Genomic DNA, 16,320 nt, shown 5'->3' with positions numbered 1-16,320 from the left:
CTAGTTCTGTTCTAGTTCTGTTCTAGTTCTGTTCTAGTTCTGTTCTAGTTCTGTTCTAGTTCTGTTCTAGTTCTGTTCTAGTTCTGTTCTAGTTCCGTTCTAGTTCTAATCTAGTTCTTTTCTAGTTCTGTTCTCGTACCTTTTACTGGATTTTTTTTTCCTTTTTATTTCCTTTTACCATCCAAACATCTGAAAAATTAAAAAGAAAAATTATTAATTTAGGAACTAAAAACAAACACTCATATTTTAATAACTCTTTTCAACATACAATTTTCATACAAACACAAAGTTGTTTACATAATAAGTTAAATACAAAAGTTATTTTTTATAAACTTAAAAATAAAACAAGAATTATTTTTAACCCAAAGATAAACTTATAAAACAAATTAGATTTCTCTGCATAGAAAAATATAAATTTTATACAAATTTCGTTTATTATTTAATGAATAGTTTTATATTTATAGAAAAATATATATTCTTGTTAAAGTCCTTGAAGAGATTGCTATGATTTACCGCAGTAATCTTTTATATTTTATACTTTTTCCTATAAAGAAGAAATAAATTAAGGCTTTAAATCGTTTACTAATTAAAATAGTAAAGATATTTGTGCACTACTTGATTCATTAAGGAAATATTGGCACCACAGTTTACAACAATTATATATGGATATTTATATGTACGTATATTTTTATTAGCTAAGTATGTATGTATATTGAAATTATTTATTTATGTAAATGTATAATAAAAACAAAATAAAAATATAAGTGAGAACATACATAAATCGTGAGAATAATATCATAATTGTCAATTGGGCAAAAAAAAATTATTATAAGACTTTTGATTTACAAAATAATAAAACATAACAAATGAATTTAAGCTTAATTAATATAATAACTTTAGGATCAGAGAGCTTAATACAAAAATTTATATTGCACCTGCTAACGATTATTTTAAGTTCCTTTGATTCTTTTACTTTTCTACCAGAAAAAAGCTTTTTAAAAATGCAATAACAAAAATGTTTAAAACAAAAATATTTTAAATATATAAAAATAAATATTCGATGATTATTTTCTTTAAATGATGTTCTATGTTCTTATGTTTATAGTAACTAAAAACAAGTCTTTCGAGCTTAAAGTAAGTAATTATGTTTGTAAAACAAATAAAGCTTTAGCAATTTTCTCCTTGAATGCCAGTATCGGCATTATCACCATGTATTATTAAATCCATTTGAGACTGGGATAAATCACAGGCCAATAACTGTTCGATTCTTATAAATCTGTCATTGGCATTATCGGGAGTATTGGATTCGGAATCTCGTAAACGCACAGAAGAACTACGTTTAGCACGTTCTACAATACAATACAAATTCAAAAATTACTACAAAATGTTATGGAGAAAAGTGTAAAAGGTTACTTACCAAATCTAGCCCTCCTGGCCTCTTGTTCAATAATAATTTCATTCGTTATATACACTTCACGCCGTATTTGATCTCTCAGCTCAACACTCATATCAGGTATGCACCATCGCACTAAAATCATTACCAACGCCACAAAATTCTATAAAGAAATGAATTTAATGAATAGAACATAAGTGAAAAATGCTTGGGAATGTGGAACAGATTTCAATGTTATTGATGTTTAGCTGACAAATGAGAGAGAATTAACCTGCTTTTATTTAATTTAAATAATTTGTTAAATTTATAGAAAAATGTTGTAGAATGAAGCCTTAGTAGGGTTAACAAATACGTTAATTTGTACAAGAACACTAATGGACAAGACAGAATTATAACCCATCAATGGGTGTTGTTGAATCATTCTGTTCTAGTTCTGTTCTAGTTCTGTTCCAGTTCTGTTCTAGTTCTGTTCTAGTTCTGTTCTACCTCTGTTCTAGTTCTGTTCTACCTCTGTTCTAGTTCTGTTCTAGTTCTGTTCTAGTTCTGTTCTAGTTCTGTTCTAGTTCTGTTCTAGTTCTGTTCTAGTTCTGTTCTAGTTCTGTTCTAGTACTGTTCTAGTTCTGTTCTAGTTCTGTTCTAGTTCTGTTCTAGTTCTGTTCTAGTTCTGTTCTAGTTCTGTTCCAGTTCTGTTCTAGTTCTGTTCTACTTCTGTTCTAGTTCTGTTCTAGTTCTGTTCTAGTTCTGTTCTAGTTCTGTTCTAGTTCTGTTCTAGTTCTGTTCTAGTTCTGTTCTAGTTCTGTTCTAGTTCTGCTCTAGATCTGTTCTAGTTTTGTTCTAGTTTTGTTCTAGTTTTGTTCTAGTTTTGTTCTAGTTTTGTTCTAGTTTTGTTCTAGTTCTGTTCTAGTTCTGTTCTAGTTCTGTTCTAGTTCTGTTCTAGTTCTGTACTCTTATAGTTTATTCAAAGATTAGTTCTGAATAATTCACTGGGTTTACATTTTCAATCGCTTAGCTTTAAGTTGTAACTACAACAAGTTCACAAATTCTTGTCTTACAAAAATGTGTTCTCATATTCAGCACACATATACACAACCACAATTAACAAACCTCAATCTCTACAAGGATTAGGGTTATAATGAAACCTCTCAAAACGAGGTCAATTAAATTTGAAAGAAAACTTCGCACAAACAGCAAACAATATGTTTAGAATAAAATAAACGAAAAACGAAAAAGAAAAACTATAACTGTTTAGAACAAATTGAAAACACTTTCAATATTCATTTGAAAACTTTTTTTATGTCATAGATCAATGCACTACTAAACTGCAGAAAAAGGTCTTTCTACTTACTCACACATCACTAAATGCAGTTTCATTATTATGTGGCAAACGACAATTATAGTCGTACTTTTTTCAGCATTCGCAAACGCTAAACTACATAAATGTGTGAAAGAACGAAAGAAAAAGGGAAAATGTCAATGGGCCAATGCGTTAAATACAAACAACAACTATATATGATGCAGACGGAAGGACGGTTAGACAAGACAAATAGCTAAAACTGATGGACAGATATTAGAATAGAAGTTTTTGAAAAGTATTGATGGATAAAAATTTTTAGTAGCTCAAATAACGTGAAACTGATAACATCCTAAAATAAAGAAACTAGTGAAACGATTTTAAAACTAAACTTATATATTTTTAAAAATATATATAATAAAAATAATAAATAATTCCAATTAAAATTTTAAAAACTAATACTAAATATTTAACAGGATCTTTCTAACAAACAAAAAAACTAAATAAAAATTAGTTAAAATGAAACGTTTTTCTTGCTGTTTAAACCTACGTAATCTGGGTTTTAGTATAGCTGCTCTAGATATTTTACTTTCTTTGACCGTTTTGATATTATGCAGTTATTATCTGTATAGAGATTATTTTAATTTAACAAATTGGGCCGTTGCATCCTATGAAAATGTGAAAATTATTGATCCTTTGAGTAATATGCTGTCATCGGTTGGTAAGTGAATATTTTCGAAATCAAATTTGAAAATTTTTAATGAAAAAAATTACAAAAATAAAAAACAGTTATAAACAACATGGGCAAATTTTGAATTTTGTAGAAACTGAAATGATTTTCACTTTTTCTTTTTTTAATTTAAAAATAAATAACATTACTAAAAAAAGTTCGTAATGGTCAGCGTTGATTAACAGAATGAAATAAATTTTTTTTAAACAATTTTTATAAAATAAAATTATTTTGTTTAAAAATCTTTCTTCCAGTTGATTATGTTTTGCTGCATAATTTCCCAGATGCATTTTATGTTGTCATGTCTATAATTTTGTGGATTAAATCGTTGATTAATTTCATACTAGCTTCGCTACTGATCGATGGTATTAGAAAGGTAAGTTATCATTCCCCTAATTCAGTTCTAGTTCAGTTCAGTTCTAGTTCAGTTCTAGTTCAGTTCTAGTTCAGTTCTAGTTCAGTTCTAGTTCAGTTCTAGTTCAGTTCTAGTTCAGTTCTAGTTCAGTTCTAGTTCAGTTCTAGTTCAGTTCTAGTTCAGTTCTAGTTCAGTTCTAGTTCAGTTCTAGTTCAGTTCTAGTTCAGTTCTAGTTCAGTTCTAGTTCAGTTCTAGTTCAGTTCTAGTTCAGTTCTAGTTCAGTTCTAGTTCAGTTCTAGTTCAGTTCTAGTTCAGTTCTAGTTCAGTTCTAGTTCAGTTCTAGTTCAGTTCTAGTTCAGTTCTAGTTCAGTTCTAGTTCAGTTCTAGTTCAGTTCTAGTTCAGTTCTAGTTCAGTTCTAGTTCAGTTCTAGTTCAGTTCTAGTTCAGTTCTAGTTCAGTTCTAGTTCAGTTCTAGTTCAGTTCTAGTTCAGTTCTAGTTCAGTTCTAGTTCAGTTCTAAGTTCAGTTCTAGTTCAGTTCTAGTTCAGTTCTAGTTCAGTTCTAGTTCAGTTCTAGTTCAGTTCTAGTTCAGTTCTAGTTCAGTTCTAGTTCAGTTCTAGTTCAGTTCTAGTTCAGTTCTAGTTCAGTTCTAGTTCAGTTCTAGTTCAGTTCTAGTTCAGTTCTAGTTCAGTTCTAGTTCAGTTCTAGTTCAGTTCTAGTTCAGTTCTAGTTCAGTTCTAGTTCAGTTCTAGTTCAGTTCTAGTAGTCAGTTCTAGTTCAGTTCTAGTTCAGTTCTAGTTCAGTTCTAGTTCAGTTCTAGTTCAGTTCTAGTTCAGTTCTAGTTCAGTTCTAGTTCAGTTCTAGTTCAGTTCTAGTTCAGTTCTAGTTCAGTTCTAGTTCAGTTCTAGTTCAGTTCTAGTTCAGTTCTAGTTCAGTTCTAGTTCAGTTCTAGTTCAGTTCTAGTTCAGTTCTAGTTCAGTTCTAGTTCAGTTCTAGTTCAGTTCTAGTTCAGTTCTAGTTCAGTTCTAGTTCAGTTCTAGTTCAGTTCTAGTTCAGTTCAGTTCTAGTTCAGTTCTAGTTCAGTTCTAGTTCAGTTCTAGTTCAGTTCTAGTTCAGTTCTAGTTCAGTTCTAGTTCAGTTCTAGTTCAGTTCTAGTTCAGTTCTAGTTCAGTTCTAGTTCAGTTCTAGTTCAGTTCTAGTTCAGTTCTAGTTCAGTTCTAGTTCAGTTCTAGTTCAGTTCTAGTTCAGTTCTAGTTCAGTTCTAGTTCAGTTCTAGTTCAGTTCTAGTTCAGTTCTAGTTCAGTTCTAGTTCAGTTCTAGTTCAGTTCTAGTTCAGTTCTAGTTCAGTTCTAGTTCAGTTCTAGTTCAGTTCTAGTTCAGTTCTAGTTCAGTTCTAGTTCAGTTCTAGTTCAGTTCTAGTTCAGTTCTAGTTCAGTTCTAGTTCAGTTCTAGTTCAGTTCTAGTTCAGTTCTAGTTCAGTTCTAGTTCAGTTCTAGTTCAGTTCTAGTTCAGTTCTAGTTCAGTTCTAGTTCAGTTCTAGTTCAGTTCTAGTTCAGTTCTAGTTCAGTTCTAGTTCAGTTCTAGTTCAGTTCTAGTTCAGTTCTAGTTCAGTTCTAGTTCAGTTCTAGTTCAGTTCTAATTGTCATTAAATCTTTCCCATTTACAGAAGCGCACCATTTGCATAGCACCATGGCTAATTAACACTATCATTTCGGTATTGGTAGAAGTAACCACATATATATTTATGGAAATGAAGTATAATGAAATCGATGCGGCCACAGACAAACGTATAGTACGCAGCATTTTATTTGGCATATTTATCAGTAAGTTTCTTTTAATATTTTTAAAAATTGTTTATTTAAACATTCTGCTTAATTTGCAGTGTTCAATGCAATGTTCACTTTTGCCATTTATTGGTTGTGTAAATTTTTAAAACTACAACGACAAGAAAACCAAGTCTTACAGGATAGTATTGTGGAGGCCTCGGGAATGTTTCAACATGTTAAGGTTTAAGGCAAATAAAAACAACAAACACACTATATGGGATTTAATTTATATTCAAAATGAGACTTAATTTTTAATCTTTTTTTAGAAAACAGAAAATTTTTGTTAGAAAAACTTACCTCAAATACCACAACAAAACCTAAACGACAAGCCAAAATTATATAAAAAGTACTACTTAAATAATATTTATTCGGTGAGGTAGGTGGTTCACGAAAATCTGTATATCTGCAAATATAACAAAAACAGAATAATTCAAATAAGAAAAATCAATAAAATGTATAAATAAAATTACTTACTTGCAAGAGGTTATATTGTATTTAATAGATAAACTGCGTAATTCTGAATCTGAATCACTTGTACGGAATTCTGATAAAGTAAAGTTTAAGTAACCATGTAAGGAACCATCCTCCGAATTTAAGCCACGATAAACCCATCTGGGAATCATGTCAGAGGTAAAGGCTATAATAAAACCCTAATAACACAAATCGTTAAAATATATACAAACACTAAAACATAATGTTTAAACTTACATTTGTTATGACACTTAGTTTACCAATACAATCTAGAATGCGATACCAAACGCCTATATCGCGGACTCTCTGCGACACCGGCCTTCTATGATGGGTTAAAAGTTTATTGGCGTCTAAACGCATTTCTAGAATATTGTTAAGTAGAGCAAAAAACGGTGCTAGAGGAAAGGCAGCCACAAATATGGTTACAAAACCATATTGTAAAACTAGTAAAAAGAAAATGCATTTTAAATTTACTTTCTATATTTTATATAAGAAGGATTTTTGTGAGCATTACCCATTTCTAAATATTCGGGAAATAATGACCGGGGACCCCAGTCTAGTAATTTTAAATCTCTCCACCATCTTTCAGTGTCTTTGTGATGCTTGTCCTCTTTGGGTGAAAAACATCTTGTTAGACCCACTTTTAGAGCCATAATTTTACGCCATATTTTGGGCATTATAACTTCTAAGATGGAATTGAAGGCCTGTTTGCCAATCATTATAATAGCCAATTGGATACACAGTTCGGTTAAACAACCTCCAGAGGAACACTAAAAGAAGAATATAGAAGTTTAACAGCTATTGTAACTGAACTAGAACTGAACTAAAACTGAACTAGAACTGAACTAGAACTGAACTAGAACTGAACTAGAACTGAACTAGAACTGAACTAGAACTGAACTAGAACTGAACTAGAACTGAACTAGAACTGAACTAGAACTGAACTAGAACTGAACTAGAACTGAACTAGAACTAGAACTGAACTAGAACTGAACTAGAACTGAACTAGAACTGAACTAGAACTGAACTAGAACTGAACTAGAACTGAACTAGAACTGAACTAGAACTGAACTAGAACTGAACTAGAACTGAACTAGAACTGAACTAGAACTGAACTAGAACTGAACTAGAACTGAACTAGAACTGAACTAGAACTGAACTAGAACTGAACTAGAACTGAACTAGAACTGAACTAGAACTGAACTAGAACTGAACTAGAACTGAACTAGAACTGAACTAGAACTGAACTAGAACTGAACTAGAACTGAACTAGAACTGAACTAGAACTGAACTAGAACTGAACTAGAACTGAACTAGAACTGAACTAGAACTGAACTAGAACTGAACTAGAACTGAACTAGAACTGAACTAGAACTGAACTAGAACTGAACTAGAACTGAACTAGAACTGAACTAGAACTGAACTAGAACTGAACTAGAACTGAACTAGAACTGAACTAGAACTGAACTAGAACTGAACTAGAACTGAACTAGAACTGAACTAGAACTGAACTAGAACTGAACTAGAACTGAACTAGAACTGAACTAGAACTGAACTAGAACTGAACTAGAACTGAACTAGAACTGAACTAGAACTGAACTAGAACTGAACTAGAACTGAACTAGAACTGAACTAGAACTGAACTAGAACTGAACTAGAACTGAACTAGAACTGAACTAGAACTGAACTAGAACTGAACTAGAACTGAACTAGAACTGAACTAGAACTGAACTAGAACTGAACTAGAACTGAACTAGAACTGAACTAGAACTGAACTAGAACTGAACTAGAACTGAACTAGAACTGAACTAGAACTGAACTAGAACTGAACTAGAACTGAACTAGAACTGAACTAGAACTGAACTAGAACTGAACTAGAACTGAACTAGAACTGAACTAGAACTGAACTAGAACTGAACTGAACTAGAACTGAACTAGAACTGAACTAGAACTGAACTAGAACTGAACTAGAACTGAACTAGAACTGAACTAGAACTGAACTAGAACTGAACTAGAACTGAACTAGAACTGAACTAGAACTGAACTAGAACTGAACTAGAACTGAACTAGAACTGAACTAGAACTGAACTAGAACTGAAACTAGAACTGAACTAGAACTGAACTAGAACTGAACTAGAACTGAACTAGAACTGAACTAGAACTGAACTAGAACTGAACTAGAACTGAACTAGAACTGAACTAGAACTGAACTAGAACTGAACTAGAACTGAACTAGAACTGAACTAGAGCTGAACTAGAACTGAACTAGAACTGAACTAGAACTGAACTAGAATTGAACTAGGATTGAACTAGAACTGAACTAGAACTGAACTAGAACTGAACTAGAACTGAACTAGAACTGAACTAGAACTGAACTAGAACTGAACTAGAACTGAACTAGAACTGAACTAGAACTGAACTAGAACTGAACTAGAACTGAACTAGAACTGAACTAGAACTGAACTAGAACTGAACTAGAACTGAACTAGAACTGAACTAGAACTGAACTAGAACTGAACTAGAACTGAACTAGAACTGAACTAGAACTGAACTAGAACTGAACTAGAACTGAACTAGAACTGAACTAGAACTGAACTAGAACTGAACTAGAACTGAACTAGAACTGAACTAGAACTGAACTAGAACTGAACTAGAACTGAACTAGAACTGAACTAGAACTGAACTAGAACTGAACTAGAACTGAACTAGAACTGAACTAGAACTGAACTAGAACTGAACTAGAACTGAACTAGAACTGAACTAGAACTGAACTAGAACTGAACTAGAACTGAACTAGAATTGAACTAGAACTGAACATACCTCTTCTTGTCGCTCATCAAAAATTTTATGATATTTAGCTGGATGACCCACAAATTTGCCTTTAAAAAAGGCTATATAAAATATGGAAGCATAGTAGTTAACAAATTGCAACAGATATATTTTTAATGTCAACGAATCGTCAAATTGGGTTTGAGTACGCCACATTTCTTTTTCGGTTAAATAATCGGCTAAATGATTGTATAACTGCAAATAAACAAAAACATTAATAAAAATTGCCACCAAAAAGCCAAGATGAAAATAATACTTACATAATTAAGTACATAAAGGAAACACAAATTCAGAAAGGCCGCCGAAGCAGAGGCCAACATTATAGCACTCGAGGTATTCATTGGGCTATCGCCCACTTTCAGGATGGCCAACATCGAGACACGATATATAACGACACCCACCAAAGCCACAAAAGCTAAGGCTATTAAAAGTAATACAACCGAAAAGCTAAAAACAGCGGCAGGAAATTTCATGCGCCAAAAGGGCACAGTAGGTTCTTTCATATTTGTCACATAATCGGTACGAGTATTGGGTAAATGTTGTAAACGTGCTAAATACTGAGGCCTGGGATGTTCTTCATGCACATCGAAGCCCGTCAAATCCCAACGATGTGTTATTTCGGCAGAATAACGTTTCCATAGTTCAAGAAATAGTGCAGCCCAAAAGGACATAAAGACAGTAAAGAATAACGTACTAGGATTGTCTATTAAGTAAGAAATTTTGGCATAGAAACAAGTCTCTTTCAGGTCCCAAAAGTTACACCAATTACACAAAGGACACATGGTTATATTTGTTTGTGTATTTGAGCAGATTTCCTGGCTAAATTAAAGCAAACAACAGAAATTACTTAATAATTAAGAAATACATATACAAGATGTTTATAACTTACACGGGCACATAATCCTTGAGAGTAAGCAAAGAGTATAGAAAACATATTAAACCCACCACTGCAGCCAACATCAACATGTAGGTGTAGAAACCCAACCAAGCAAAATATAAACCGATTTTAACACCAAAATATTCTTTAACATAATCCAAAGGCTGATAACGATACCATTTACTAATGGAAGCCCAGTGTGTACTTAAAGTATGACGCATCGTGTTTTTTTCATAGATTTCACCCTAACGAAGGAGGCAGATAGAGAGGAGATAGAGTTTATTTATATACAAATTTTGTTTTTGTTATAACTTACATCGTGCAAAGGATAGGCTGCGCAATAGACATTATAGGTTACTAAACGTTCTATGCCAAATGCCATTTCATCTTTATTTTTCGGTGTAAAACGTTGACGATCCAATATGAATTGTACAATACGCGATCGTACAGCAGGTGTAAAAAAATTATCCTGACGTATATCAAATCTGGAATATTATAAAAAAAATTTCATAATGAAGAATAGAACAGAACAAGAACTAGAACAGAACTAGAACAGAACTAGAACAGAACTAGAACAGAACTAGAACAGAACTAGAACAGAACTAGAACAGAACTAGAACAGAACTAGAACAGAACTAGAACAGAACTAGAACAGAACTAGAACAGAACTAGAACAGAACTAGAACAGAACTAGAACAGAACTAGAACAGAACTAGAACAGAACTAGAACAGAACTAGAACAGAACTAGAACAGAACTAGTAAAGAACTAGAGCATAACTAGAGCATAACTAGAACAGAACTAGAACAGAACTAGAACAGAACTAGAACCGAACTAGAACAGAACTAGAACCGAACTAGAACAGAACTAGAATAAAACTAGAACAGAACCAAATATTGGAGAAAAGAATCTTAAAAATTAAATACTTACAAATATTCCTTATCACGACTATAGATGGCAGTAAAACGCTGTGCGCGCCGTGGAAAATAACGTTCATCCACATAAATATGTTTCATGAAAAATGTGAAAATACCTTTAAGACTAGAAAATACACTGCGGGTGGAGCGATTCACTACTGACATGCCGGGTATCTGAATTGAAAAAGTTGAAAAAATATGATATATAAAAAAACTTAAAAGATAATTTTTATTAAACAAGAACTTAAAAGAAGTGCAACAAAAATTTGCCAATCAATTAAAAATAAAAGACAAAAACAAAAGCTGAACAAAACAATATTTGAGCAAAAAGAAAAATACATTCCCTAAATCTTAAGCACAAGGAAATGAAACTAAAAGCCAAGGATTAAGAAAAACAATATTTGGCATTTTTGAAATTTTTCGTGTTTGGTTAATGAAACAGAATTTGTTATAAAAAATTTGTTGGTCTTTTTTTGTAGAAATTATAAAACTGTGATTCAGACCTTTCTTGATAAATTACTGACTACATTACGTAGACGACTAGTTTGTGATAAATATTTCACGTTGCACATTAACTATAATTAAAAAAAATATATATAAAATAAAGTAAAATAAAATAAAAACTTAACAAGACCATCTTAGAGAAATAATAATTAAGATTTAGAATATTTAATAAAAAAACATCATTAAATAAAGATAAAAACTTTAAATATAATTTTGACAAACATAATAAAGAAAAAAGAAATGAAAATCTTATTTAAACAAATGCTCAATACCTCTTTCATGGGCATACGCAGTTTTAAAATTTCCGCATAACGCCTCAATACCTCCAAGGGGGCATGTATCTGTAAAAGCAAAATCATATGATTAACAATATTAAACATTTTACATATTGTACCTCTTCACTCTCACCTTAACGAAATAGATTTGTTCCTTTTCCTTGCAAACCCTCTCAATTTCCAAACCTTCTGCCTCCAAATTGGCCTCAAATACTCTACGCTTTTCAGCATGATCTTCCTCTAGCACCTGATGTTGTAGATCGATTTTATAAACTAAAACAAAATCAATTGATCTCACACCATCATCAAAGAATAATGAGGGATTTGGTTCATGTTTCTCGAAATAATCATTTGGAGCACTTAATTCAATTTCAGGTGGATCTTCAAAGGGTGCTAATTTCGTCATTGGTATAGACGTAGTTGTGGTGGCAGGATTCCGACTATTGTTATTGCTGTTGCAATTGTTATTGTTGTAATGATTATTGTGATTTGTAAAATTGTGTATACGTGCGTTTTGAGCAGTTTGTGACGACGGTTCGTTATCCGATGATAAAAGTAATGTGGATGTTGTACTGTCTATATAAAAACTGAAAAATATTTTGTGGATAAGAGAAGATTATATTAATTTATTTTTATAGTTGAATATGCGAATCTTTTAATAATACAACAGAGATGGAAATGTAATACAAGAACAGAACAAGAACTCGAAATTAACTAGAACTGAACTAAAACGGAACTAGAACTGAACTAGAACTGAACTAGAACTAAACTAGAACTAAACTAGAACTGAACTAGAACTGAACTAGAACTGAACTAGAACTGAACTAGAACTGAACTAAAACTGAACTAGAACTGAACTAGAACTGAACTAGAACTGAACTAGAACTGAACTAGAACTGAACTAGAACTGAACTAGAACTGAACTAGAACTGAACTTGAACTGAACTAGAACTGAACTAGAACTGAACTGGAGCCGAACTAAAGCCGAACAGCTTTTTGATATGTAGACATAATGTTATTTTCCATCTCTGGGATAAGATAAATGACAAGTGCGAAAATGTATAAGAAATACAACATATTGGGAGCAAAAAAACTTAACGTGTAGGTGCAAATTGAAAATGAAAAAGTAAAATGGAAAACATTTTTAAAATTATAAAATGGTTAGTGCTAAATTCATGGTTTTATAATTATTGTATAGAAAAATTTGTATTTAAGGAAATTATATTTGAAAGCAAAATTATGAAAATTTTAAAAACAGCAAAACGATTTGAAAGTTGTTTTGAAAATAAATTGCAGCCGTTGATCCTAAGAGACACTTTGCAATTTGTAAAACAAAAACATACTTGATAAAAACGTGAAAAAATCTTGTTCTTTGATTTTCCCAACCTAACAAGACACTCTAACAATAAAAAAAAACAATTTCTTTATGAATTAAAAAGTAGCTAATAAGTATGTACATACTCTTATAATTTCAAGATTAATTTTTACGATAACACTTCAAAAAAATCAATACTCATATAAAATTATTAACTAAATACTGACCTAAGGTAATAAACAAAACATTATTATAAATATGGAATAATTGGTGACATAGTTGTTAATTAAAGAGTATAATTTTATATTTATGCTTTTTATAATAACACTGTTATTATAAAATAAAAATTGCCATAACATAGGGGTTCAAACACTTTTATTAATACAAAAGCGCAAAGAAGGCTGGACAATCTATAAACATTTAAAAGCGTGCTGAGAAAACATTTAAAAAGAAATGTTCTTTGTTTTTCATAAGCGATAACGTCATTTTGTTATAAACAAACATATAGAAGCAAAAAACTACAAGAATTAATGATAAGAACTTTTCAAGGGGTATAACTATGACCTATTTATTTTATTTGTATTATTTAAAGACCTAATGGCAACGTTCAAAGTTATGAGGGGGTAGTTTTTTTCTAAAGCTTAAGGCATTATAAAAAATATATATAAATAAAAATGTTTAGCGAAATTGAGAGGAAAGAGAAACATAAAAATATGTTTAATATGGTGATAAATAATAGTTTAAACAATAGTTTTTTCGCGAATATTCCAAGAGTTTCTTTTTTATTAGTTTTGAATTTGAAAATACATATATGTATATGGAGAGAGAGGGAGAGTTCAGAATCGTAGGTATAATTTTAGGGTTAAGTAAACAATTGCGATTTTCAGTTAATTTTTACCAATTTTTGTTTTTATAAAATTTTGAAATATCTTAATTATACCCTTCACCTTTGTGAGAAGGTTATATATAAGTTTGTCATTCCGTTTGTAATTTCTATAATATAACTTTCCGACCCTATAAAGTATATATATTCTGGATAGATAGCGGAGTCTATTTAGCAATGTCCGTCTGTCTGTCTGTGTGTGTTTGACTGTCGAGACTCACGGTGGTCTTTTTCATCCACTGGGTAGACTTAAGAACGTTCCACCGTCGCCCCTTTATTCTTCAATGAAGAACTCAGGTGTACATTATCTTTAACCGGTCCATGCACAAGTACTTTGCTGAATTACACGAGCTATCCAATCTCTGACCTCTGGATGGTCTCTGTTGATTCGGTAACAGCACCTAGATACGTAACCCGATCCCACGACAATTGGATCTTCGCTCAGGAACGACCCGAGTCATACTCGGCCAAAGATTGTCAACCCAGCGACAGCTGTATCAACCGAAAGTTCCATTTAAGCCGAAGACATTGTTCTTACTCACAGGGACATAGTGTGATAATTCTGATATGATCAGAGTATACTCTGATCATATCTGGAAAAGGAAAAAAATTCAATGGTATCATTTGTATATCATTGTATATTCATCCATAATCATACAACCCAGCATACATCTCATTCATACGACACATTCATAAGAGAAAAACATACTACACATTTATTATAGGTAGACGAGAGGGTGAGGCCCGCCGTACCCCACATTCATCCCGTAACATATAAAATTAATACCAACTTATTTCCAACGCTTAGTCCCACAGTCACTCCACTGTGGGGTATCTGTTGTTTTCGACAACAGATCATGCATCAGTCATTTAACCGCCACTTACTCTCCCCGCGAATTTGAGTTTAAACCACAGCCACTACGTGGATCCCGAAGGAACCTCAACCAAATGACCAGCCAGACAGTCCTGCGGGCAACTGGCGTACGTATATTCGGAATTATATGAGAACCCATAAAAGGGGACTTTTTGGTACTTTTTTGTTCTACAAAAGGTACTTTTAGAATTTTCTATAATAATGAACCTAGAAACATAAAAATTAAGTGTATAGAGCCCTGATTAGGCGAGAACCCATAAAGGGGACTTTTTGGTACTTTTTCGTTCTACAAAAGGTAGTTTTTGAATTTTCTATAATATTGAACCTAGAAACATGAAATTAAGTATGTAAAGCCCGGATTAGACGAGAGCAGAGAACTTTTTGGTACTTTTTCGTTCTACAAAAGGTACTTTTTGAATATTCAATAGTATTGAACCTAAAAATAAGAAATTAAGTATGTAGAGTCTGGATTATGTGAGAACCCATAAAATTTGGTACCTTACAATTGCAATTGATATTTTTTGATTTTTTGTAACATCATGGTGATGTGTATGTATAACAGTTTTTGCTTTAAAAAATTTTTTGTATAACATATAAATAATAGATTTTTCTATGTTTTTTTTTAAACAATAAATGGTTTTTGTATAGCAGCGTTTTCTATAGAAACATTTATGTATAACAGTTTCTTCTATAGAATTTTTGTTTTGTTACGATATTCCTATACGAAAATCCTATAAATAAGTATTTGTATAACAGGTTTTCTATATAAACATTTATGTATAACAGTTTTTCCAAAAAAAAAAAAAATAGTGTAGAACAGTTTTGTCAATAGAAAAACTTTTCCGTAATAGTTCTTCCTATAAACAGTTTTTGTATAAAAGATTTTTCCATAAAAACATATTATGCATAATAATTTTTTCTATTTATAGCAGTTTTAAAATTGTTCTTCAAATTGTATGAATTATAACTCGTCACTATGTTTTCCTGAAAACAACATAGAAAAGGAACTGTAAATGAGTAAAAACTTTTGTTTCCGCCAAAAATTTCAGAGACAAAATACAAATAAATCGTGTACAATAAAATAAACAACAAAGAATATTTTAGTTTAATTTTTTCTATACCCTCTCCAAACCAAATCCCATTATTGCAAAAATCTATAAGACTGGGAAATACATTTAAAATGTTTGGCTTAAAGTCTTTATAAACTAAAACCATTGTCTGTTAATTATACACAAATGTTGTTGACTTTTCATCTAGACGGTAATTTACATAAGTCATTGCAAATCTTATTTTAAGATTTTATTTGCAAACTTAATATGGGTGCGGAGAGGGTGAAAAAATGCGGTTAAAGTCAAGAATAACTGAACAATGCGGTTGTGTGGAATGAATTTTTTAACAATGACTTTTTAACAAAAATTAATAATATAACTTAGGAGAAATTTTAGATTTTGCTTTAACACAAAGTGCATACATAGAACTAATAATTTCACTATTAATTCTAGAACTCTTTCTCAGGAACACTGTAGATCTTAAAAGAAATGTTTAAAGCTTTGCCAGGTACTAGACTAGTTCAGTGGAGCCTTTTCCCCCGTGGATCCGCGCCAGGTCTAAAATCTAGTCCATAACCTTATCTGTCGCAGGCTGCAGAACGGGGGAAATGTCTACAATCTAGTTTATAGTCTAGTGTATAGTCTAGTCTATAGTCTAGTCTATAGTCTAGTCTATAGTCTAGTCTATAGTCTAGTGTATAGTCTAGTCTATAGTCTAGTCTATAGTCTAGTC

The 16,320-nt window shown here is 31.6% G+C and overlaps 2 protein-coding genes across 5 annotated transcripts in view; one reads left to right on the top strand and one right to left on the bottom strand.

The window, feature by feature from the left end:
• Window positions 1-213: 213 nt before the first annotated feature.
• The window catches only part of LOC111685940 (anoctamin-1), a 21,261-nt gene continuing 5,154 nt past the window's right edge, over window positions 214-16,320 (bottom strand). For 2 of the 4 annotated variants that reach the window (XM_046949007.1, XM_046949009.1), the window contains 14 exons: window positions 11,600-12,053; window positions 11,464-11,532; window positions 11,191-11,262; window positions 10,701-10,861; window positions 10,088-10,256; window positions 9,784-10,016; window positions 9,155-9,713; window positions 8,886-9,089; window positions 6,580-6,835; window positions 6,303-6,508; window positions 6,069-6,244; window positions 5,892-5,997; window positions 1,418-1,556; window positions 214-1,349 (listed from right to left, as the gene is read on the bottom strand). In XM_046949007.1, the coding sequence (XP_046804963.1) occupies window positions 1,168-1,349; window positions 1,418-1,556; window positions 5,892-5,997; window positions 6,069-6,244; window positions 6,303-6,508; window positions 6,580-6,835; window positions 8,886-9,089; window positions 9,155-9,713; window positions 9,784-10,016; window positions 10,088-10,256; window positions 10,701-10,861; window positions 11,191-11,262; window positions 11,464-11,532; window positions 11,600-12,053 (2,986 nt within the window). In that variant the 3' untranslated portion in view covers window positions 214-1,167. The remainder of the gene's footprint in view (window positions 1,350-1,417; window positions 1,557-5,891; window positions 5,998-6,068; window positions 6,245-6,302; window positions 6,509-6,579; window positions 6,836-8,885; window positions 9,090-9,154; window positions 9,714-9,783; window positions 10,017-10,087; window positions 10,257-10,700; window positions 10,862-11,190; window positions 11,263-11,463; window positions 11,533-11,599; window positions 12,054-16,320) is intronic. The other 2 variants (XM_046949008.1, XM_023448223.2) reach the window with 2 other exon arrangements.
• On the top strand, window positions 2,998-6,077 carry LOC111685941. Its single transcript, XM_023448224.2, has 4 exons — window positions 2,998-3,405; window positions 3,669-3,790; window positions 5,435-5,591; window positions 5,651-6,077. The coding sequence occupies exons 1-4, from the start codon at window positions 3,204-3,206 to the stop codon at window positions 5,779-5,781; spliced, it is 612 nt and encodes a 203-aa protein (XP_023303992.2). The 5' UTR covers window positions 2,998-3,203; the 3' UTR covers window positions 5,782-6,077.

This window comes from Lucilia cuprina, chromosome 4, assembly GCF_022045245.1.
Source record: "Lucilia cuprina isolate Lc7/37 chromosome 4, ASM2204524v1, whole genome shotgun sequence".
Taxonomy (NCBI): Eukaryota; Metazoa; Arthropoda; class Insecta; order Diptera; family Calliphoridae; genus Lucilia; species Lucilia cuprina.
This window is presented reverse-complemented; position numbering and strand designations above follow the sequence as displayed.